This window comes from Tursiops truncatus, chromosome 11 (assembly GCF_011762595.2).
Source record: "Tursiops truncatus isolate mTurTru1 chromosome 11, mTurTru1.mat.Y, whole genome shotgun sequence".
NCBI lineage: Eukaryota > Metazoa > Chordata > Mammalia > Artiodactyla > Delphinidae > Tursiops > Tursiops truncatus.
Window position 1 is genome coordinate 79,746,401 of NC_047044.1, and position 23,249 is coordinate 79,769,649.

At 41.2% G+C, this 23,249-nt stretch overlaps 1 protein-coding gene, 1 long non-coding RNA gene and 1 other non-coding gene across 7 annotated transcripts; 2 read left to right on the forward strand and 1 right to left on the reverse strand.

The window, feature by feature from the left end:
- Positions 1-267: 267 nt before the first annotated feature.
- PTHLH (parathyroid hormone like hormone) lies at positions 268-12,467 on the forward strand. 4 transcript variants are annotated; one of them, XM_004318517.3, is made up of 4 exons: positions 268-501; positions 1,018-1,140; positions 7,117-7,539; positions 11,990-12,467. In XM_004318517.3, the coding sequence occupies exons 2-4, from the start codon at positions 1,040-1,042 to the stop codon at positions 11,997-11,999; spliced, it is 534 nt and encodes a 177-aa protein (XP_004318565.2). In that variant the 5' UTR covers positions 268-501; positions 1,018-1,039; the 3' UTR covers positions 12,000-12,467. The 4 variants fall into 4 exon arrangements, with proteins under 4 accessions (XP_004318565.2, XP_019791531.1, XP_019791534.1 ...); XM_019935972.3 differs by having other exon boundaries at positions 269-517; XM_019935975.3 differs by lacking the exon at positions 268-501 and adding an exon at positions 585-852.
- LOC109550142 (uncharacterized) lies at positions 10,244-22,710 on the reverse strand. Of its 2 annotated transcripts, XR_012324476.1 has the most exons (5): positions 17,956-22,710; positions 17,435-17,559; positions 14,803-14,871; positions 11,750-12,039; positions 10,244-11,144 (listed from the first exon to the last, which is right to left on the reverse strand). It is a non-coding gene; the product is annotated as an uncharacterized lncRNA (long non-coding RNA). The 2 variants fall into 2 exon arrangements; XR_012324475.1 differs by lacking the exon at positions 17,956-22,710 and having other exon boundaries at positions 17,435-17,945.
- On the forward strand, positions 13,560-13,632 carry TRNAW-CCA (transfer RNA tryptophan (anticodon CCA)). The gene has a single exon. It is a non-coding gene; the product is annotated as a tRNA-Trp (tRNA).
- Positions 22,711-23,249: the final 539 nt, after the last annotated feature.

A 23,249-nucleotide genomic window follows, 5' to 3' on the forward strand; every position in this document is an offset into this window, starting at 1 on the left:
CTGGCGCGGCGGGGCCAGCGCTCCGGGGTGGGACTCGGGAGATCTCCGGGCAGCCCCGGGGGCCGCGGGGAGGGAGGGGGGCTCCCCGTGGCCGGCGGGATGTTCCCGGCTCGGGGCTCCCCTCCGGCCGCTCCGGTCGCCCGTCGCCTCCCCCGCCCCCCGCGCGCCCGCGCCCTCGCTCGCCCCGCGCGCGTTCCTAGGGCGCCACCTCTTTGCGACTCGCTCACTTCTCCGGCAGGTTTGCCTGCGAGCGTGTGAACATTCCTCTGCTCGGCTTTCAACTCTCCTCCAACCTGCGCCGCCCGGCCAGCATGCCTCCCCGGTCTTGAAGCGGGGCCGCTGCTGCCCTGCCGCTCGCTCAGGCCGCCGCCGCCCCTCCGCGCCGCTGCTAACCCGCCCTCGCCGCCACCTGGCCCTCCTGATCGACGACACACGCACTTGAAACTGGTTCCCAGGGTGTGTGGAATCAACTTTCCGGAAGCAACCAGCCCACCAGAGGAGGTAGACAGACAGCTAGGTATATATATGTGGGTCTCGCTGCAAGTGGCTCTGGAACAAGACGGCCTAGTTCGCAAAGAAGCGGACTTCGGAAGGGGAAACTTTCTTTTTTTTTTTTTTAAGAAGGGGTTAGCCCTGCTTCCCGAACCCAAGATACTGCCGGCCAGATTAATTAGACATTGCTATGGGAGACGTGTAAACACGCTGCTCATCATAGATACATATATAAACCCATTTCATTTTGGTTATTATTTCGGAGGAGGCGCCTCTGATTTTTCTTTTTTTTTCTTCCTCTTTTTGGTCCCTTTTTGCCTGTGTGGTTTGGAAAAAGCACAGTAGTTTGTTCCTAAATAAGTAAGTGCCGAGAGGCTCCAGAGGAAGTTTTTTTCTTGTTCTTTGCAACTTGGGAGATGCCCTTGAGGAGGCTATTTGAGAGCAGGCTGAAGGGGCGCAGCGGGGTAGTGCGGGGAGATGGAGATGCCGGACTGACACTTCGGGCCCCTTTCCTCTCCGTTGCAGGTCCCCAGAGAGAGAGGATACGATGCTGTGGAGGCTGGTTCAGCAGTGGAGCGTCGCGTTGTTCCTGCTGAGCTACTCGGTGCCCTCCTGCGGGCGCTCGGTGGAGGAGCTCGGCCGCCGACTGTAAGTGCCCGGTCCTCCCCAGGGCGCCGGGTGAGGGCTGGGGAGTCCAGGGGGAGAGGCCACCAGGCTGGGGCGCTGCCCAGCGCTCGCCGCGGTCAGTGATGCTCCTCGCCCGGGTTAGAGAGCGGAGAGATCCGCTACCTGCCCGGGGCTGAGCCCGGCTCCTCAAACCCGGCGGGAGAACTGGTTGAACCTCAAGGGGCAACAGGCAAGAGACAAATTTTTTGTGTTTCCATGAGAGGGAGCGTTTTACAGAATCTCCTCTAGGCAAAATCTCCTTTAGTGAAAAAAAAGGGTTACTTTCAGGACCTGGGAAGATATTGAAACTGTGAAGATTGCAAGAAACTTAGATAACTCGGAGGAAGCTGAGGGGTTCAGGCGACATATGTCTGTGTGCACTTGTATACGTACATACTGCATGTGGGTGACAGGTTTTGTGTGAAAAGCAAAAACTTTACATCTAATTTTATTATGAATGACATAATTTTAAGCCTATAAAATGGACCACATTACATAATGTAGGCATATTATATAATGAAGTAGTAACAACTTTGCAATGGCACAACTCCAACATTGGTATTGATACCGCTCAAGAACGCTAGAGTGCTTGATTCCAAAATGAATATTAGGTGTGGAAACTTTTTCCCCCCTTGGAATTATTGCTAACAGCTCTTTAATCTGGAGTCAAATATTTGCACTGTAGACTGAAAACTTGTATCTTGGCATTTTCATTTGGTGATTCTTTAAGGATAATTTTGACTTTAAAATAATCATACCTCAAAGCACACCAGAGAAATAACACCATGTTGGGTGACAGAAAAGTTGGAAGAGTGGGCGAGTACACTAGCTTAATAATCCGTTGGACCTAGCAGTTCATTAATGTGTGTAAGACCATCTTTGGGTGATCTTTAAGCTGCACTCTCGATGTTCAGGATGGGAAAACCGTAAAGTTTGAGAACTGAGACAAGTTTGCCTCTGGTGAAGGAATTACGGAGAACGTTTACACTAACAATAAAAATAGCAATATCTAATACTTACAATCAAGTTCCTGGTGCTTTCTTGTAAATTCCCAAGGGTGTACAAAAAGGCAACTTTTTATATGTGCCCTTCGTCTATTATTATTAAAGCAGAGAATCCTTAAATGAAATTACTTTAGACATGTCTGAACCTTGGCACCAAAATGAAAATCTATTATGAATCTCCTAAGGCAAATTGTGTAGAACATTTTGCTGACGATAAAGCTGCATTGTATTCTTCAAATCAACATTTTGCTGATGTATTTCTGGAAATTGTATTGACTTTTTGCTCATTTTGAAACTTGTATTTAATTCAGTTATGTAAAATCCATATATAAATATAGATGAAGAGTACATTCGTAAAAGCACACTTAAATGCTGTATTTATTTGGTCAAAAAATACTGTCTTGGAACAGAGCCAATTTTTTTCTTTAAAGTTGCTTAAGAAATACCTGCTTTCTCTTTTGAGAAACAGTAAACGGGCCATGATTAAATCTACAGTTATGGCATAAAAATAGTGCTAAGTTAGTCCTAAAGGCTATTTTTAACTCTTTCCTTGTTGCACCTTGCAAAAGACACATCAGAAACCATTTAGCAGCCAGAGACTCTGTTATAGTTTTGTTTGTGGGTGAAATACAATATTGCAGTTAAACACTCACACTCAGCAGATGGTTATAAAACTACCACAAAACATTCTTATAGTTAGTGGCTAATAGATCATCACATTACAGCCATGGTTTTTCATGGAGGCTGAAATCATCAGCAGATTAAAAGGTTTCATCAAATTATTGCAGCCAAATGGAGTTTAAAAAAAGAGTCATTATTTTTGCATTATTACCAAGTAACAGTAAATTCTGTGCGCTAGACAAAGCATTAGTCTACTATTACGACAAATCAACCTAGATCCTGGAAAGCAATTTTAACATATAATCAAATCATATTACTCCCCGATTACTTTTCACACCAAGTATTAGGGAAACTGCTTTAGATGTTTTCTAGCTAACGGCTAACTTTTAAGGGAGAGGAAACTACTACAATAACAGTTCCCAGGCCATGGCAATGTAGGTTGTGAACCTTCTGGACCTGTGAGTGCAAAAGGACTTTACTTAATGAGTCTAGAGCGTGAGTAAGTTGGAGACCTGAGGACATTCTTGTCCAGATGTACGTGGCTTTCAGCAGGTGGCGGTCTTTGTGTTTAACTTAGAAAGAAAGCCCCAGCAGATTCAGAAACCTAAAACATCACTGACTGATTTGCTTGGGAGCCAGACTGGGTCTATTCCACTTAGTGAAAAGCATAACTTTCGACTGAGTCATTTGGGTTGGAAGGGACTTCTGGTGAGTCATCTTAACTCTAACACCCTAACCCTGACTCTTCCATGTACCACAGAACTTTTCTTCTTAAACCCAGATGGCTTCCTTAGGAGGCTAGCATCAGCACGAGCATACCATCTCTTCCTGTGCTGAAAACGGAATTCCCATCACTCCAGCTATTCCCTATGCTCCATGAGAGCTCCTTAGAAATTGAATCTTCTTCCCTGAAAACTCCCTTGAGAATGATTTTTTTTTAAGGCAGAAGAGCTGTATTTTGACTGAATTCAGAGTTATCTGTGTTAAGCATTTCCTCCACATTTTTACATCTTTTAATAATAATCAAAGGAGACCATGAACATAGCATACTTGTTTTTCCATGTTGGGTATGTAATAAATGTCATGTGAACCATTGTGCTATGCAATGTTTACAGACATATAAAGTAACAGACTGTTACGGAGGCCATATTTACAACTTAAGTACTTCAGAATTATCTAAAGTGAAAGCCTCCGTAATTGGAACATGTTGCCCACCACCCGTGTACATCTAGTTTGTACATGCTAGTCACTTACCCTTGTCTCAGTTAATGTCTTATTTGGAAAATAAATAGAACACTCCCTGGACCTTGTTGACAATAAAGACACTATTATATTCCTGATCCTCTAGTGTAGTTGCTCAATCAGAAATTCATTCTTCACAATATTTTCAATGCAGACACCTTTGAGCTAGTAGGTAAATTATGTAACAGCATTTCAGATTTAACATTTAAGAAAGTCTTTGTTTTCTAATATATTAATAATTACCCCTAAAGGCAGAAAGAATCTTTGTACCCCATGAAAGATGTACTATTTTAATCTGGACAAAGTTGTACCATATTGTAGGCTTTTTATAAAACAGAGGATAGAATGATCACTCCATTTCCCATGAGAACCATCCTGGGAAAGAGCAGTGCCTGAGTTAGGAAGGCACCATGACTCACAGTTGACAGGCTAGCCAGGATGACAGGCATATATGCCAGTCAGAGGAGGCATGAGCAACGGTGGCTTGATTAGAACAGACCAACTGTTAAAAGTTTTGACCCCGAGTTAAGCTAGAATAGGCTGTATTATACATTTGGAGAACAATACAGATGGGTGGCTATCTGCCAGGAATTGAGAAAATAATAAAAGCTCCAAATAGTATAATTGATCACACCTAAGAACTTCTTTCTTTAACGTGACATTTTGCTAAAAGATACTTACTAACTGCAACACTTACAATACTTGCAAGTGTATCAGTCCTATTCTTTAAAAATGTTATTAGACAATATAAATCTGTTGTAGCAAAGCCTCCAATTTGTAGGTTATTAAGAGTTTCCAGGATACTAACTACTGCCACAAAGTAAGTGAATTTTAATCTAGTCACATGTGGCACCTTCAAAAAGGAAGAGAGACTCCTTCATGCCTCATTTAAACCAGGCTCCTGTTAAATTCCTTTCCATTAAGTCATGTCTTTTTTGCACAAGCTTCATGGCTTAAAGTCAGTGCACACGCTAAAATGCTGAAAGGAAGCTGGTATTCTGGCTATAAGGTCCGGAGAAATAATGACTGTGTTTTCATGCCTTACCCTTCTGGGACTCACAATATAACTAGACAATCTTTCCTTCCCCCAGTGATAATCCAGACTAGGAATCCTGGTTCGTTATTCTGGTGATGAAAATGTACTTCTTGGGACAAGCTTGGTCTTCAAGGAAACTGATAAATTGCTGTCCATTTGCCCCTTGCCATGGTGCCTACCACAGTCTCTTTATGACCTTCCTTTGTTGTTTCCTCAACATACACTTCAGCTTCAGTAAGAGAAAGGGTTGAGGAAGTCTAAAAACAATCTTGGTTTTAGAATTAAAAGACTTCGTCTTTGGAGCCTGGTTCTGCCTGTTCTCATCATGTGAGCAAGTGTGAGGCCTTTAATCTCTCTGAACCTCACTTTCCACATCTGTAAAATGAGGAGAGTGCTATTTATTATTGTCATATTTCTCTGAGGAGTTAAAGTTGTATTAATGAAAGTAATGAGACCAGATAAATCTATCGTAGTGTCAGGGGAATGAAAATATGTGGGATGCAGCCCTGTGAAATACCTTCAGATAGTTTTTTTTTAATTTTATTTTTTTAAATTTTTGGCTGCATTGGGTCTTCGTTGCTGCGCACGGGCTTTCTCTAGTTGCGGCGAGCGGGGGCTACTCTTCATTGCAGCGCGTGGGCTTCTCATTGTGGTGGCTTCTCTTGTTGCGGAGCACGGGCTCTAGGCACGCAGGCTCAGTAGTTGTGGCTCGCGGGCTCTAGAGCGCAGGCTCAGTAGTTGTGGCACACGGGCTTATTTGCTCCGCGGCATGTGGGATCTTCCCGGACCCGGGCTCGAACCCGTGTCCCCTGCATTGGCAGGCGGATTCTTAACCACTGCACCACCAGGGAAGGCCCCTTCAGATACTTTTGAATATGAGCCACTTTGGAGGGTTGTTTCAGTGGTAGAAATTGGAGTTAGGTGCAGCATAGTTGTAGCAGACATAATATGACTGATTCATGTATGCAATACTTAAATTTGGTTAATAAATACACACAGAATAATACAAGAATGCATGAATGGACATTTAAGCAAGAGTTGGGGTGTTATCTAAAAGAATTGATAGAGAATTAGTTTATTCTTTTTCACTATATTTTTATTAGAGTGTTGTTTAAATAGGAAAATCATATTTGTTTCTAGAGATATTTTTAAGACAAAGAACAAATAGAAAAGTGAATTTCTCAGTTAAGTACTAAAGATATTACCCTCTGAAATTCTAAATTAAAAAAAAAAAAAGAGACGCACAGATGAAATAGAATGATCTCACTTAATTTAAACACTCAAAGTCATTTTAAAGAGACCACCCACTACTTTACAGAAAATTATGCATGCTCTCTCTGACAGCTGGCCTTCACATATAGGTTCTTGGTAGCCCATAGTCTAATATCAATCATGTTCAAATTCAGTCTGTTAGGTGGTTTCCTAGACAGGCTTCACAGCTCACTTCATCCTTCAGTCTTTGTTTGCTTTTACTAGTAGAGCTTGCTCTTCTTTGAGATTCAGTAGTAGTATTATTTTCTCAAGTGGGGAGCAGTATGCGTGCATGCACGCCTGCTCATGCACAAGTATGTCTGGGGCGAGTACTCAGGTGAAATCAGCCACCTTTTTGTTTCCCGGACTAGGACACCTGGATTTATTTCCCCAACACAACTCTGAAAAATGTGGGAAAAAAAGCCCAATGATTTCTGTCCATTTCTTTGAATAACTGAATCATAATATTTTAAATTGAGAAGACAACATAGAAATCTCAGAATCTGATCCTTTCCTTTTAAACATATGGGGCCCCTGAGGCCCAATAACGTTCATGTTCTCACCAAGGTCCCAGACCTAGGGAGCCGCATAGCTGAGGCTGGAGCTGGAGCCTCCTAACGGCCGGCTCTTCCCTTCCGCTCTCGCCCCTTCCCTGCTCAGTCAGCTTGCAGCTCTTCCAGCTTAGTTTGTATCCTGTATTGGATCAACTAGACAATTTAAAGGGCTTTCCTCAAGTCTTTGTGGTCTCTGCCATCTACTAAAATGTCATTGTTTCCTTCCCCTCCTGTTCTTTTTCCCTTAAAGCAAAAGAGCTGTGTCTGAACACCAGCTTCTCCATGACAAGGGGAAGTCCATCCAAGATTTACGGCGACGATTCTTCCTTCACCATCTGATCGCGGAAATCCACACAGCTGAAATCAGAGCTACCTCGGAGGTGTCCCCCAACTCCAAGCCTGTTCCCAACACCAAGAACCACCCCGTCCGATTTGGGTCTGACGATGAGGGCAGATACTTGACTCAGGAAACCAACAAGGTGGAGACGTACAAAGAGCAGCCACTGAAGACACCTGGCAAGAAAAAGAAAAGCAAGCCTGGAAAACGCAAGGAGCAGGAAAAGAAGAAGCGGCGAACTCGATCGGCCTGGCTGAACTCGGGCGTGGCTGGGTGTTGGCTGGAAGGGGACCACCTGTCTGACATCTCCGCGACATCGCTGGAGCTCAATACACGGTAACCGGCTCCCGGGGCCCCAGCTCCTCCTCCGTGTCCCCAGGTGGGGTGTGGAGCCTCTATTCTGCTTTGGCTTGCACAGACCTAGAATCTCCTCCCTATCTGTCCCTCAATCAATGGCTCCACAATTTAAAAGCTTACAAAACCAAGATGGCTCAGGATACGGCCTGCCTTAAAGCAGTGTGCTCCCAGCCCTTCAACACCCACGGGGGTTTAATCACGCTGCTTCTTTCTCCACCAACAAACCCCGACACCAATCCTTTAGTGCTCTACTAACCCCTTTCGTTTTTTCACTCAAGCTTTAGAAGCTACTGCACCTTCACCATTTGTTAGAGAAACGTATTGATTTCCCCCACTCACACCATGTCAAGCTTTGATTGTTTTTTCTTTCTTTCTTTCTTTCTTTTTTTCACTCCAAGGGAGAATGCAGAAGGATTTGATATGACCTACAAACACTACAGAAAAATATCTTACCATAAACAGTTCTCAGCCGTCCACATTTTTTAATTTAAATTTACTTAAAATTTAAATATATTTTCATTTAATTAAATTAAAAATTTTAAACACAGGCTTTAAATTTAACTCTGGTTTCTACCAGTTCATGGAACAAAAATCATGATTTCTGAAATTTTTTAAGTATAGACTTGGTTATAAGGTATAAGTTTTTCTCATGTATCTATTTGCCCACTGCAAGTTGAAATACTTCCTCTAGGGTATTATAGTAGGAATAATAAAACCACATCTATGTGGCTTGTTTATTCTTAGCTCACAGATGCTCATATGCACACACTTTGGAGCCAAAACCCTTAGGTTCAAGTCTTGGGTCTAAACTTATTAAAGCTCATAACGTTGGGCAAGTTCCTTGGTCTTTCTAAGACTAACTCCCCTCTTCGGTGAAATAAAGATAGTACTTGTGCCAACCTCACTGGGTCAGGTGAAGATTAAGTGAGATTACATGGAATTATTATTTGGGTGCTTTTAGATTTCGTTCTGGTTGTACCATCTATCTATCTATCTATCATCTATCTATCTATCTATCTACCTATGTGTGTTTCTGTGAGGCAAAAACGGGGCAAGTATTAATCTCATTTTATAAAATAGAAAACGAAGGCCTTCCACAGTTAAGGCAACTGAGCAGACCTGGGAACTGGGATAGGCTGTCCTCAGAACTGCCTTTATTTCATTTCCTGACGCTTAAGCCAGCGCCGTGTTAGTACTGCACTTTACCCCTGCATTTCCGCTGATAGGATCTTTTTTGGTTTTTACTTTTCAGTACAGCTTTTCTGTGGGGTTTGAAAGAAAGAGGAAAACTACACAAGAATGCATCATATGCAATAATGATCTCATTATTTAAAGAGTCCCCTGTTACTTCTCCAATCCTTTCCCCTGACTGGTAGAGATAGGATGACAGAGTGATGTTTCAAAGGGGATTTTGAACCTTTTTACCAACACATCTATCTTCGAGTTACGTTGACAAAACCCATCATTAAATAGCATATAAATAATAGTTATACTGGCTAAGTAGTACAGCTTCAGTAATCAGTGGGCAGTGGCACTAGAGGAGTCTTTAGCATAGTGAATGATCTATCTGCAGATATCTAATGGATCTACAAGGGGTAACAAACCCCGTAAGTCTTGGCTTAATGCACACATTCAGTGTATTTTAAGATATGATCCTAATTGTACATATTTATAACTAATGCAAGTGTTTTACTTTATTGCCAGAACCTATTTTTATCCATTATATATATATATATATATATATAATATATGTTATAAAAACAGAAGTAGAAATACTTTTGAATAAATTCTGTTCATTTAAAATTTGCAATGCTCTTAAATATCTGGAGAATTGAAAACCAGCCCTCGTCAATTCTTATCCCAAAGGTGTCTCTAAGTTAAAGCAGATTTAGTAACCGTATGCTAACGCACATATATGGAATCTAAAAAAACGGTACTGAAGAACCTAGGGCCAGGACAGGAACAAAGACGCAGACGTAGAGAATGGACTTGAGGACACAAGGGGGAAGGGGAAGCTGGGACGAAGTGAGAGAATGGCATGGACATATACACACTACCAAATGTAAAATAGCTAGCTAGTGGGAAGCAGCTGCATAGCATAGGGAGGTCAGCTCGGTGCTTTGTGACCACCTAGAGTGGTGGGATAGGGAGGGTGGGAGGGAGGCTCAGGAGGGAGGGGATGTGGGGATACATGTATATGTATAGCTGATTCCCTTTGTTGTACAGCAGAAACTAACACAACATTGTAAAGCAATTATACTCCAATAAAGATATTAAAAAAAATAGATTTAGTAAAAATTAGGCAGTACCCTAATCAAATCCAGACCTAGGACTGAAAGAAGTAGAATACTTCTGCTTCTCCTTTCTGTTCCCTGGTTCTGAGGGATGTTCATGGAAAGCACTGTTCATTTGGCAGCCAGATGTTGGCATTCTCCCAATACAATGCAATAGAGGTGTAGGGAAGAGTGGGGAAATTCAGGAGTGTACTGATGAGAACATATGGGGTCATGCAAATTTTGTAATCCAACTAGAATCTTTTCAGAATAACTATTTTAAAGATTTGTAAGCCTCCAACCTTTTATTAATGTCCTCTTTTTAATCTCTTTGCATTGTTATACTATGATCTAAGAGGCCTGATGATATAGCAAGCACAGACTTGATTATAATATATAATAGTGGTGGTATTTCTTAAAAGAAACTATTGTGCTAACACTGTCTGGATCCTCTCACGTGAACCATTCAGTGGAAAATACATAGCTTTAAATTTTGGAAATTACATTTTGGAATTTTTGATGTTGCAAATGAGACGTCCAGTTACAGTAGAACTCATTTAATTGAGACCATATCATTTGCCTTGGCAAACACTGATTTAGAAATAATAGAAAAGCTTTTCAGTACTCAGAAGAGCTAGAGGTCTAAAGTGTTGTCATACTCATATGTGTAATAAACATATACTTTTAGGTCATGGTATATATTTTACCTGACTGTTCCACTACATGCCTTTGTTAAAGAGAAATCAGAAGGACAGATAACAAGCAAACTGGCTGGGCAGGGTGAAACTTAATCAAAAGATCTTTTCCTTGGTCCTTTAATTTATTTCCTTTTTCTTTCCTTCTGAGGAAATAATTGTTTGAGACTATTCATTTCCTCCCTGCTTGTGTTACTCAATTCACTAAATACCATTTAGTACCGAGACCTTTAAAAATCAGTACAGTAAGCAAATTATTGAGTTTGACAGTTGCCTTTTGGACTTTATTCATAGCATCCATCCATATCCACCTACCATTTACAATTTTAATCGTAAACTATTTTTTTTCTGTGTAACTAGGAGCTAGCTATTTCATCATTCCAAACAAGACTCTTGGTGAAGAGGTCAATTCCTTAAGACATTAAAACCCCCTAAATGCTAAACTTGTTTTTCATTCTTCAAGCTGCACATAAAATTCCTAAATTGTCAAGAGTTTGCTTCTTGGTAGGTCTCACAACCATGCAGGTCTGCCATGTAAAACTCTGGCTGTTAATGCAGTGACACAGCCAATCAGATTCCATTCCGTAGTTGTTTCCTTGACACCAATATGTATTCCCTGAAATAGACCACACAGAGAGGAGAGAAAAGGAGAGAGAAAAGCAGAGAAAAAGTCACTAGCTCATCTTAAAATACTGTCATTACAGTGTTTAAAAGGGTTTGAAAATGTGTCAGTCCCAAGGGATAACTTATTCTGGGTAATAAAACAAACACAGTGGTGATGTGAAATATTGTTATTTTATACTTTTAAATTAATTGATTCTTATTCTCTAATTTAAAATGGGCTTTCCCAATCTCTAATGCAAGATTCAGTCAAAAAACTAGCAGCAATTCTATCTTAGTTTTGGCTTCAAAAACTAAAGTCCAATGATAGTTTTATTCATTACTGTTTAAGGACAGCTAAAGAAGGACAGATATCATCAAATCAAACATACTTTGTTTAATTACACATCCTTCTAACCTTTACCCCAAATCACACACTCTACCCTCACAACAGCCCATTATCTTAGTGAGAGATTGGCCCAGTGAGAACCTGAACAGAATAAGCAACCTGTGCATCACCTCTGTTGGGCATCACCGGGGAATAAACTTCTAAGCAAGGTGTATTTAATGATGTATTGCACAGCCTGGCCTTATTTCTGAATTCTCAAATTTGTCCCTTACCCATTTTCCTTTCTGCTGTACATTGACCATTTGATCAGATTAAAGACTCGGCCTGTAGCAGAGGTTCTAGAAAGTCAGGTGGATCCCACAATCACCTTCTATAAAAGATATTTACAAGCAGTCCCCTGAATCTCTTTCTATTGTGATTCTGTGTTCCTTAATTTACATCCTTTATTTTATGTCTCTTCATTTGTAAAGAGAATTAACCTGTTCTCTTCTTTCCCTTCTTTCTCTTTACAGGAGGCATTGAAATTTTCAGCAGAGACGTTCAGAAGACGTATTGCAGGATTCTGTAATAATGAACATATGGAAAGTATTAGAAATATTTATTGTCTGTAAATACTGTAAATGCATTGGAATAAAACTGTCTCCCCCATTGCTCTATGAAACTGCACATTGGTCATTGTGAATATTTTTTTTTTGCCAAGGCTAATCCAATTATTATTATCACATTTACCATAATTTATTTTGTCAACTGATGTATTTATTTTGTAAATGTGTCTTGGTGCTGCTGAATTTCTATATTTTTTGTAACATAATGCACTTTAGATATACATATCAAGTATGTTGATAAATGACACAATAAAGTGTCTCTATATTGTGGTTGATTTTAATGAATGCCTAAATAATTATCCAAACTGATTTTCCTCTGCGCATGTAAAAATAGCAGTATTTTAAATTTGTAAAGAATGTCTAATAAAATATAATCTAAATTACACCATGACTCAGAAAGTGAATTTTATGTGTATATAGATATATCCTTTAAGATTTCTAGTAGAAGAAACATGATGTAATTTTTAACTATATTTGAATATGGTCTTAAGTTAATATGTTTATATTGGTAGAAATTCCAACATTTTCACATTAGTTTAAAACCACTTAAAATGTATTTTGTCCGATATTTAAGTTCAATTCAACAGAACGGCTGAATTATCTAGACATCATTTTATGAAGTACATCCAATTCAAGGTGAAGAGTGGAGAGGGCAGAAAAAAAGCAGAGAAAAGTCAGGAGAAAAAAAATTAAAGAAACTTAGTCCAGAGAGTTAGCCAGAGTTGAAAAACAGGAAGAGAGGCAGATCAGGAACTTTAAGGCCAGGGGTAAGTTTAATCAATGTAAAGTTTAATTTGAGAGAGCTTTTGCCCCTATTGGTCACATAATAAGCATAAAAGAGCTACTTGAGAATTCTACCTGTTAACCTTTCCTACCAGAGAAAGGAGAGAGACTCAGGTTTGGGAGGTGTGTGGCAATTCAAAAAGCTGTCACCGGGGCTTCCCTGGTGGCGCAGTGGTTGAGAGTCCGCCTGCCGATGCAGGGGACACGGGTTCGTGCCCCGGTCCCGAAAGATCCCACATGCCACGGAGCGGCTGGGCCCGTGAGCCATGGCCGCTGAGCCTGCGCGTCCGGAGCCTGTGCTCCGCAACGGGAGAGGCCACAACGGTGAGAGGCCCGCGTACCACGAAAAAAAAAAAAAGCTGTCACGGTGAAGATAGCTTTCGTGGGACATACCAGTTCCAGGGACCAAGTTTGCAAACAGCATGGATGTAATGCCACATGCAATCCCCTTTACATTTTGCATATCATCCTGGTTGTTCCTACCTCTATGTTCAGATGAAAACACAAACATCTTCCTTCTACAGAATCTTTTTCTTTACAGCTGAGAACTCATCAGTAAAAATCCAACACAAGAAAATAAAAAGGCCATGAATCAAGCAAGCACATATTTCATCAGTTTAGGCTCAGTATCATGTTTGGTATCTGTTAGATTTTTGGAGGATGCACAGGAAGCAAACTTCTGTAAATGGGGACTTCCCTGGTGGTCCAGTGGTTAAGATGCCATGCTTCCAATGCAGGAAACCCGGGTTCGATCCCTGGTCAGGGAACTAGATCCCACATGCATGCTGCAACTAAGAGTCCTCATGCCACAACGAAGATCCCATGTGCCGCAGCTAAGACCCAGCACAGGCAAATATATATATATATATATATATATATATATATATATATATATATATATATATATATATATTTTAAACTCTGTAAATGCCCTCAAGAGTATACATACGAGTCCGCCTGCTGATGCAGGGGACGCGAGTTCGTGCCCCCGGTACGGGAGGATCCCACATGCCACGGGCCCATGGCCGCTGAGCCTGCGCGTCCGGAGCCTGTGCTTTGCAACAGGAGAGGCCACAGCAGTGAGAGGCCCGCGTAACACAAAAAAATATATATATACATACGTATACATGAAACAACTAAACGCTGTATTCAAGAAACTGAAATAATCCAAAATTCTATGAATATTTAAAAATGGGGGCTTCCCTGGTGGCGCAGTGGTTGAGAATCTGCCTGCCAATGCAGGGGACACGGGTTCGAGCCCTGGTCTGGGAGGATCCCACATACCGCGGAGCAACTGGGCCCGTGAGCCGCAACTACTGAGCCTGCGCGTCTGGAGCCTGTGCTCCACAACAAGAAGAGGCCGCGACAGTGAGAGGTCCGCGCACTGCGATGAAGAGTGGCCCCCACTTACCACAGCTAGAGAAAGCCCTCGCACAGAAAGGAAGACCCAACACAGCAAAAATAAATAATTAATAAACTCCTACCCCCAACATCAAAAATAAAATAAAATAAAAATGGGGGGAAAATCACATAGGGAGAGATTAGGCTGATCTGGATGTGAGTAAGATAATGTTTCTGGGAGGAATATTCTGAGATTGAACTTATTCATAGCTTCACTTAAGTCCCATAGCCTTCAAACAATGCCCATCTTACTATTTTGGGTAAGAATGTTGAATCTATGTTAGTGAGCAAACATGAGAATTTGTTTTTAGCTTCACTTGTGAATTTGCTGCATATGGTTTTTATATATAAGGAATATGCAGAAGTTAAGACCAATACATTAAACCTGTATAAAGCAACTAGCTTGGAGAGCCTTAAAACCAGATATAACCACATTATGCAAAACTCCATCTGAAACTCTAAATCTTAAGACTGCACCAAACCCTTATGTGTTGTTCATATGAAAAGTGTTTTTTAAACGCTGATGTGGTAAATACCTGGACATAACGGCAGGGAAGCATCAGATTCAAGTCATCTTTAGGCTTTTCTTCACAAATAGTCCATTCCTGAAATGAAAAGGGGGAATTTATAGTTATCAGTTCTGACCAAAACATTATTAATGCCATTATTACCTTCAGTCATATCCTTGGTCTTCAAGTAGCGATAGGAGTAAAATCATAGGATAAGGGATGGGATGGGAAGATGAAGGAAGAAAAAAACCTTTGGGGGAAAAAGTCATTTTTTTCTGACATTGTTATTTTCTATGAAAGAAAAACTGAAATACATAATTTAAGATAATAAGTGTTTGAATGTAAATAAACTCTTAGCAAATTACGGTCTAAGTGAATACGGCTCATGCTTGACTTAAGTAATGTTTATAAAGCAGTAATGATTTAAATAGAGGCAAGTTGGACTAAGTATTCTGGAATTAAAAAATAAAACCTAATCTGCTAACTCACTATTGCCTTCCACAAATTTTATTCAGACAGAAATTTGGTATATAATTAGATACCTAAGACATATTTATGGACATTGGGAAGTCCAACTACAAAAGACAAGGAGTGGTACTTATGTGTGAAGACCCTATTCCTTGCCTCTGTGTTTTCTTAGCCATCATTGTAAAACAGGTGCAGGGCTACATAAGTGATAAACCCAGATCAGTGTTGAAATTATTGGTCCTGAAAATACCTAAAATCAACATTGGCATCTAGCTTCCTTGTTACAAAAATTAGGAATGCAGGCAGCATCAATCTGAGAAATAAGGGGAAATTGAAGCTTTTCTTAGGAAATAGCATAATTATACACCTTGATGGTTAAGAATTTTGTTTTAATTTTCCATTACCTAACCTTAGTACCCGTTGAGCAAAGTAGTTATTTAACTTTCTATAACTACCATACAAGAACAAAGGGAGTCAATTGTTTTAAAATTCAAAAAGTTCTTTAATATACTATATATAATGGGCCCAACAAGAAGAACAAAGTCAAGAATTACTTTGATTTTATCTTATAGTCAATTCATTAAGTAAATCCTGAAATATGGTTTAATAGATGCTCAAAGTGCTTAAAGAACACAAGTTAATGCCTTTTGCAAGAAATTCTGATATACTTAAACCATCACAGGGCATTAACTTTAGGATAATATAGGGTTTAATTCTAGAGCATCTTACAGTTTAACTGCTATTTTTCCCTTTGGCTACAAAGTTCATGGAAAAACAGAACAAGCTGTGAACAGAAACAATATGTTGAAGTTCAGTGGGTTCATCTTCTGTAACAGGGTGCACTTTTATTGAGAGTTCTAAGTGTTCCCAGGAGGTATTCCCAGTAGAGCCATCGTTCATTCCTTAAACAAAGGGTAAAAGACATCCCAGGCACAAATACTGGCTACTTCTTATTTAATAACCCAGAAGGTGTTAACAGTAAGACTATCATCAAAGATTCTATCATTGGGCTTCCCTGGTGGAGCAGTGGTTGAGAATCCGCCTGCCGATGCAGGAGACACGGGTTCGTGCCCCGGTCCGGGAAAATCCCACATGCCGCGGAGCGGCTGGGTCCGTGAGCCATGGCCGCTGAGCCTGCGCGTCCGGAGCCTGTGCTCCACAACGGGAGAGGCCACAACAGTGAGAGGCCCGCGTACGGCAAAAAAAAAAAAAAAGATTCTATCATACAGTTAGCAAAACATGGCCACATGCTAAGCTCCTCGTAAGGACTCAATCAAACGATCCAGGGGAGGTGTTAAATACTGGTAGCTACGAAGATTCCAAAGGCTGAAGGTATTACTTCACTGAATTATACTATCATGTGTCCTGGGTCAACTCCTTAAGAGAAGAACTGTTACTTCCAAGTTGCCAATGTTACTTCCCTCATGATTCTGTGAACTTATTGAGGGCAGGAACCTTGTCTTAGTCAAGGTATATCATCCAACACTAGATAACAGTATTAGTACATAGCAGGTGCTCAAGAAATGTTCATTGAACAGAACTTAAAAGTTCTTTCAGTTTCTGGATGAATGAACTGAAAAGCAGAGTTAAGCAGAAAGTCTGCTGGACGTAGGAGATGGCTCAGAGTTTTGAGTATTTCAGACTCCCGTGTCATGCCACTCTCTTATCCCAATAACAAGAAGCTCAGAGAATGACTAACTGCTCCAAGGTATCAACCGTTCACCAGAGTGACCTTTGTTTTTCAGCTTCTGGTTTACTAGGAACTTTTCCAGCCCTGAAAGTACAAGAAGCAAGGGTTTGTGCTGAGTATACAGCAACCTCCCAGAGGAAGTGAGGAGAATTTAAAACATCAGGTTTCCATCCTATGAATATACCGCACAGACGTTACCCACAAGGTCCAGTTGTGCACAAAGAGGCACACTGCTATTTTGTCAGAAGATTCATAGACACACGTCCCAACCAGAGCTACCCAACATCAGGATGAGAACATTCACATCCCTGTGCAAGTTCCTGATACGCTCACATTTACAAGCGCAAAGCACAAGGGATATGTTTTCAAACTGCGTTTTAATTAAACTTCAGAACATCTTCCAGAGAATTTCCTTACGTTTCCCTCCAAACTGGAAGACATTTACAAATGACAAAATGTGTCACCCCTGCAAACATGGATTGTTTTAATGGTGACCCTTACTCCTTGCCGAGTCTACTTTGCTTTGGGGCCTGAAAAGCGAAATCACCCATCCATCTTCCACTTGAGCTCACTGGCTTGTCACTGAAGAACTGCTGGCAGATAACTCTGTTGAGCTGCTCCATGTTCTACAAAATGAAAGCAAAACAATTACAAACTGCGCCATGTTGGATTTAGTAATTCTATATTCACATTACCCTTTCTTTCACTCATCATGAGTTTTAGTAGAACGCTTGAGTCAATGTAGAATACAAACAATACGTTGAAGTGTTGTATCATGGCTATCTATAGGTGAAAGAAACTAGAAAACAGGCATGTTGTCTTAAGGAGAATTTTTTTCTCTTCGGATGACAGAGTGAGAGATTCTTAATTCCTGAAGAACTAGAAATTTTATTCCATAACAACATTTTATGACATTATAACCACTAGTACGTCATAAAGAATAAGTTAGCCTATCACATTGCCTGATATAATAGAGCTAATACTTGTTTTCTACTAGCTTATTATGCCCAGGTTGCACTAACCTAATTAATCTTTCCAAGCATCTCATGAGGTAGAGGTTTGTTGTCTCCATTTCACAGGTGATGCAGTTTTGCCTGAGACGGATTAGACAACCTGCCCAAGAACAAGCAGAGGTCACAGGGCAGAGAAGGGACTCAAAGCCAGGGGCATCTGACTCCTGAGTCTGGACTCTGTGCGCCATTGCTACAGCATTGCAGTAAAGCTTGGTCAGAACAAGCATCTTTGAGACAAAACTATTTTGGTCTTGCTTTCAGTGAGTTCATAGGTTTGAGATGATCCTATTTTCCTCCACTCTCTACTGTCTGGGAGGGCGCCCCTTACCAGCCTCTCTCCTCCTTTCCTCCTTGGCATCTTCTAAGGCTGACTGCAGCCTTCTATTTCACAAAGCTCATAAAGTGCGCTCTCTCTCTCTCTCTCTCTCTCTCTCTCTCTCACACACACACACACACACACACACACACACACACACACACACACACACACACACGCAAGAAGCCCAGGTGTTTGCACAGTCCCATGAATGAGCAGCTGTTGCTTTAAAAGGAAGGTGGCAGAGGAGGCCAGGGAGCAGTGACTGGCAGGCGGTGTGTAAACTGTACAGAGAGCCACTTTCTGTAAGAAGGCTAAAACATATTTAAAATGGGACCACCTCAGAGATGAAATCTTCCCCCTCCTGTTACCTCTCAACCTGCTCCAAAACTCCAATGTTCAGTTTTTCCAAGCGTCCCTGCCCCTCCCCCTTCCCTGGAGTTTGATGATTTTCTCTGTGAACACTTGGCACATTGCAGAGCAGCTGCATTTAGGAGTCACAAATGATCGCCCAATCGCCGCAGTGAATTCTTTCCCCAGCTAACAGATGCACGTGCCCAGCCTGCGTGCCCGGCAGTCCACTGCCCACACGGGGAGACAATGAGTGAGCCAGCATCCTTTCTTTCCAAAGGGTTTTCCTCTCTGGGTTGGCTTTTGGATACTTATTTATTTCTTTTTAAATTACCTGGAAAAGAGGAAAGAAAAAGTTTCCATTGAGATCACCTTGGTTTAGGGAAGAAGAATGCCGTTGGTCGCGGGAGGGCGCTGTGAAGGAACAGAGCCAGGCGTGATTTGGGTTTCAGCTTCTTTCTATTGGAAATCAGCCTGGGGATGAAGGTGAAGGTCACACACCAGCTCCTGGAGGTGCTTGCTGGCTTGACTTGGGTTCGAACACCCCGGCCTCTTGAAATCTCCCCACATTTCCCTCCGAGAGTCTGAAATTCCCTACATTTTTTAGTCAAATTTATCCTTCTACTTTTATAGCTCTCGATCTAATTGTGAAGAATCCTGCCCTAATCAGAGCTGTCTTTCTATTTTACACTAAGTGAATCTTCTAAAGAGATACAACTAAATACATATTTTATTCCCAGAGGGAGACACAAGTCTTTGGGTAATGGCTACACATACTTTATTAATTCACCGGTTAGGGGAAAAAACCCATATTTTTACTTTTTACTGTGCTGGACTATTAGACCGTGTCCCTCCAATTAGCTATAGCTCTCATGACAGACCTCCTCGTCCCACATTTTCCAAGAATCACATAGATTCATATGCCTGAGTGACGACAATGACAGCTACTCTGTGAACCTAAAGGCAGAGTCAATTCTGTCCTTTCCTGCAGATAACTAGTTTTCTGGTTGATTCTGTCCTGATATCACCTGCTCCTATGGAGTCATGATCAAGAGGCAATTAGCTTGAAAAGTCAATGTCAGAACAGACTGTGTGAGACTGATTCGATTGTTGGGCCTGCAGTTCATAAACTACTTGGCCTTTCTGGATGCCATGCTGAATCTGCAATTGCTTATTTTATCTTTTCTTATACCAAATATGTTTTTAGCCATTATTTCCTATTGAGTTCATGCTTTTCTTTGAGGGTTGGCTTAGCAGCAGCCTATTGCCTGGTAAATACATATTTGTTAGTTGGGAGTGACTGGGTCCCCTGGAAACATCTTCTTCATCAGGGTTGGAAGTTGCACTTCCTTGTATTCAACACAAACTGTAGCTTAATACAAATCCTGGACAGTTTCAATCATCTTTTACTGTAGTTATAATGGTGACAATAATAATAATCTCTTATGACTATTTAGTGTTTCTGTAGTCAACCACCACAGAAATAACATCTACAGAGAACCAAATCAACCTTGAGTAATCTATAACAAAAATTCAAAGTTTGGGGCTTCCCTGGTGGCGCAGTGGTTGAGAGTCCGCCTGCCGATGCAGGGGACACGGGTTCGTGCCCCGGTCCGGGAAGATCCCACATGCCGCGGAGCGGCTGGGCCCCTGAGCCATGGCCGCTGAGCCTGCGCGTCCGGAGCCTGTGCTCCGCAACGGGAGAGGCCACAACAGTGAGAGGCCCGCGTACCACAAAACAAAACAAAACAAAAAAACAAAAAAAAAAATTCAAAGTTTGAGTGTTTTAAGTACATGCAATGTATTTTATAGTAATAAAATGATAGGGCTTTTCTGATAGGTGAGAAGTAAGAGCTCGAGAATGGTTCTAGGGTGCTTTTCTATTGTTCCAGAAGAAGTCCACTCAGCAGATGCCCTCCTCAACATTCATTCCACACACTTAATAAACATTTCTCATGAGTTAGGCCCAGAGGACATAGAGACAACTGAGGCACAGTCCCTGTTTCAAGGACCCAATAGATTACCTACTGCAGTTGAACTCTGCTAAGCTTTCTGCTGGTACCACCTGGAATTAGGAGGAGAAATATTTCTGCTTCAAATACTGCATCCCTTGTTTAGTGAACACATGTTGTTTGTCTTCCCAGGGAAGGGAAAATATTTGTGCTTCCAGTTGAAAACTATGCAACTAGATTCTAGGCAAAACCTCTCTGGGTTATCAGATTCCGATTCTGTGGAAGTTGTTTTATAATTCTCTGAATTGTAAGTGACGGGTAGCAAGACAAAATAATTCTTGTCTATAATTTTGTCCTGTAGAGGTTCAATTAACTTCTTCCCAACACCCCCAGCCTTGGAAAAAATAGTTTTGCCTCCATTGGCACATTCATTTCAATCTTTTTTGAATGTGTTATAATCTGTCTTGCCCTCTCATTGATTAGTGTATAGAATTAATCTGTAGCACATGTTCATTTACATATCTACACCAGACTTTTTTTTTCTTTTTTTAAAATTATCTTGTAACAACAGTAGCTTCCACTTGAGTGAGCCACCCTTTCTCCATTCCATGTGTTTTGGAGAACTGGAGGGTTAACACAACCTTCTAGTCCTCGGAGTGAGCAAATGACCCAAACTTTGTCAAACAGAGAACTCCATTATCCCTGATTGGTTTAGGGATGGGCACATGATCAAAAATAGCCAATCAGAGTTGTCTTGAACTTTTCTGCCATGCATTATGGGAATTATGTTCTTACTTCTTTTGCATTCTTGGGTTGTAAGAAAAATGTCTACATTTTTTTTGTGTTTGTCTTCCCCAGATGCATAAAAGAAGCTGTCCAGTACAGGAGGGAAATAATCCAACTTACAAAGAAAATCAGAGACGAGAAATGAAAAAAGACAACCCATTCAACCTAACAACCTAGTTTTGTTAGGTTCGGTCACATAGATCTAAAGGGTTCTGAAAAACAAGCCTGACTTCTAACTTTCCTGATTTTCCCCTCTCTTCCAACAGCCTTATATCTACTGCAGAGAATGTCTTTGAGCAGCTAAGCTACAATAACAGATCATTTTAAGACCACAGAGGTAACTGAGATAAAGAAGGAATAACACACTACTCACTTATATTAAGACAGGCTTAAAGCAGTAGGCAGTCTTTTCTAGGGTTTCTTGTTGCCGCACACTTTCCAAAGCTGCAATAACTTCCTCTGGTACCAGAGCCCTGAGTTCATAGTTCTTTTTTATTTTTTCTCATCCCAGACCACCTACATGTTCAAGCACTCTCCACCTCTTTTCCCCGACCCAACAATATGGGGTACCTGTAGTAGTCTGGGTTCTCCAGAGGAACAGAACCAATAGGAGAGAGGGGGAGAAAGAGAGAGAGGGAGAGAGAGATTGATTTACTACTATAAGAAACAGGCTCATGTAATTATGGAGGTTAAGTTCAAGATCTGCAGTCAGCAGTCTAGGGACCCAAGAGAACTGATGGTATAGTTCCAGTTTAAGATCAAAGACCTAAGAACCAGGAGAGCCAATGGTGTAAGTTCTGGTCCAAGTCCAAAGGAAGGAGAAGACCAATATCCCAGGTTGAAAACAGGCAGAGAAAAAGAATTCTTATCAGCCTTTTATTCTATTCAGTCCTTCAACAGGTTGGATAAGGCCCACCCACACAGGAAGAGCAATCTGCTTTACCCAGTCTACTGACACAAATATTAATCTCATCCGGAAACTCTCTCACAGTCACACTCAGAAATCATGTTGAACAGTATATGGACACCTCAGAGCCCAGTTGCATCGACACAGACAAGTATCCACCACAGTGGCCCACTCTCCTGCTAGAGCACACTGCAGAACAGAACCAAGACCAAGAAAATGAGCCAACAAGGAGTGCCTCTTAAAATCAATAAATATTTAAAATATTTTTATAGAGGAGAAGCCATATGCTATGTGAGGGAAGAGCAGAGAGGGGAAAACTCTTGAGGTAGCCAGCAGTTAGCCTCTCTTCTATTGCCCGTCAACAGTTCCCCTATAACATCAGATTAGCAATTCCCAGTTTAGCAAAAGGAAAGCTTTGAAGATAACCAGCCTCAACCTCCTTAGAATGCAATTTAGTGATTCATTGTTGCTATTTAAGCATGCCCCTTGGGTGTCTCACTGACCCCACTCTAAGATGCTAATCAAAATAGTCCTTCAATCACAATCATAGTCCCCCAGGTTTTGGAAACACAACTTGCTCCATTCTGTACACATTCAGTGATGTTTTAACACCCTGCACAGCTATCCACCCCTTCAGTCTAGCTCTGGCTCTCTGTATTTTTCCTACAGACATTCTTTTTACACTGTATTTTAATTGCTCAGCTACTTCTCTATATCCTGGTAGACTGTAAATTCCATGATGACTGTATCTTTTGTTCCATCACTAGTGCACGGCATAGCTTGGCCAATGTTAGGTATTCAGTAAGAATTTGTTGAACAGGTATGAATACGTTACCTCTACATGAGGATCTTATCTAGCATACCTCTTTTATTGTATATTTGTCAGAGCAGTGCCCGAAACACAGAAATATATGTGTGTGTGTTATAGTTTATTATATTATTATTATTATTACCATTATTATTCCCTTGACTTTCTCCCAGGAAGTCTGTG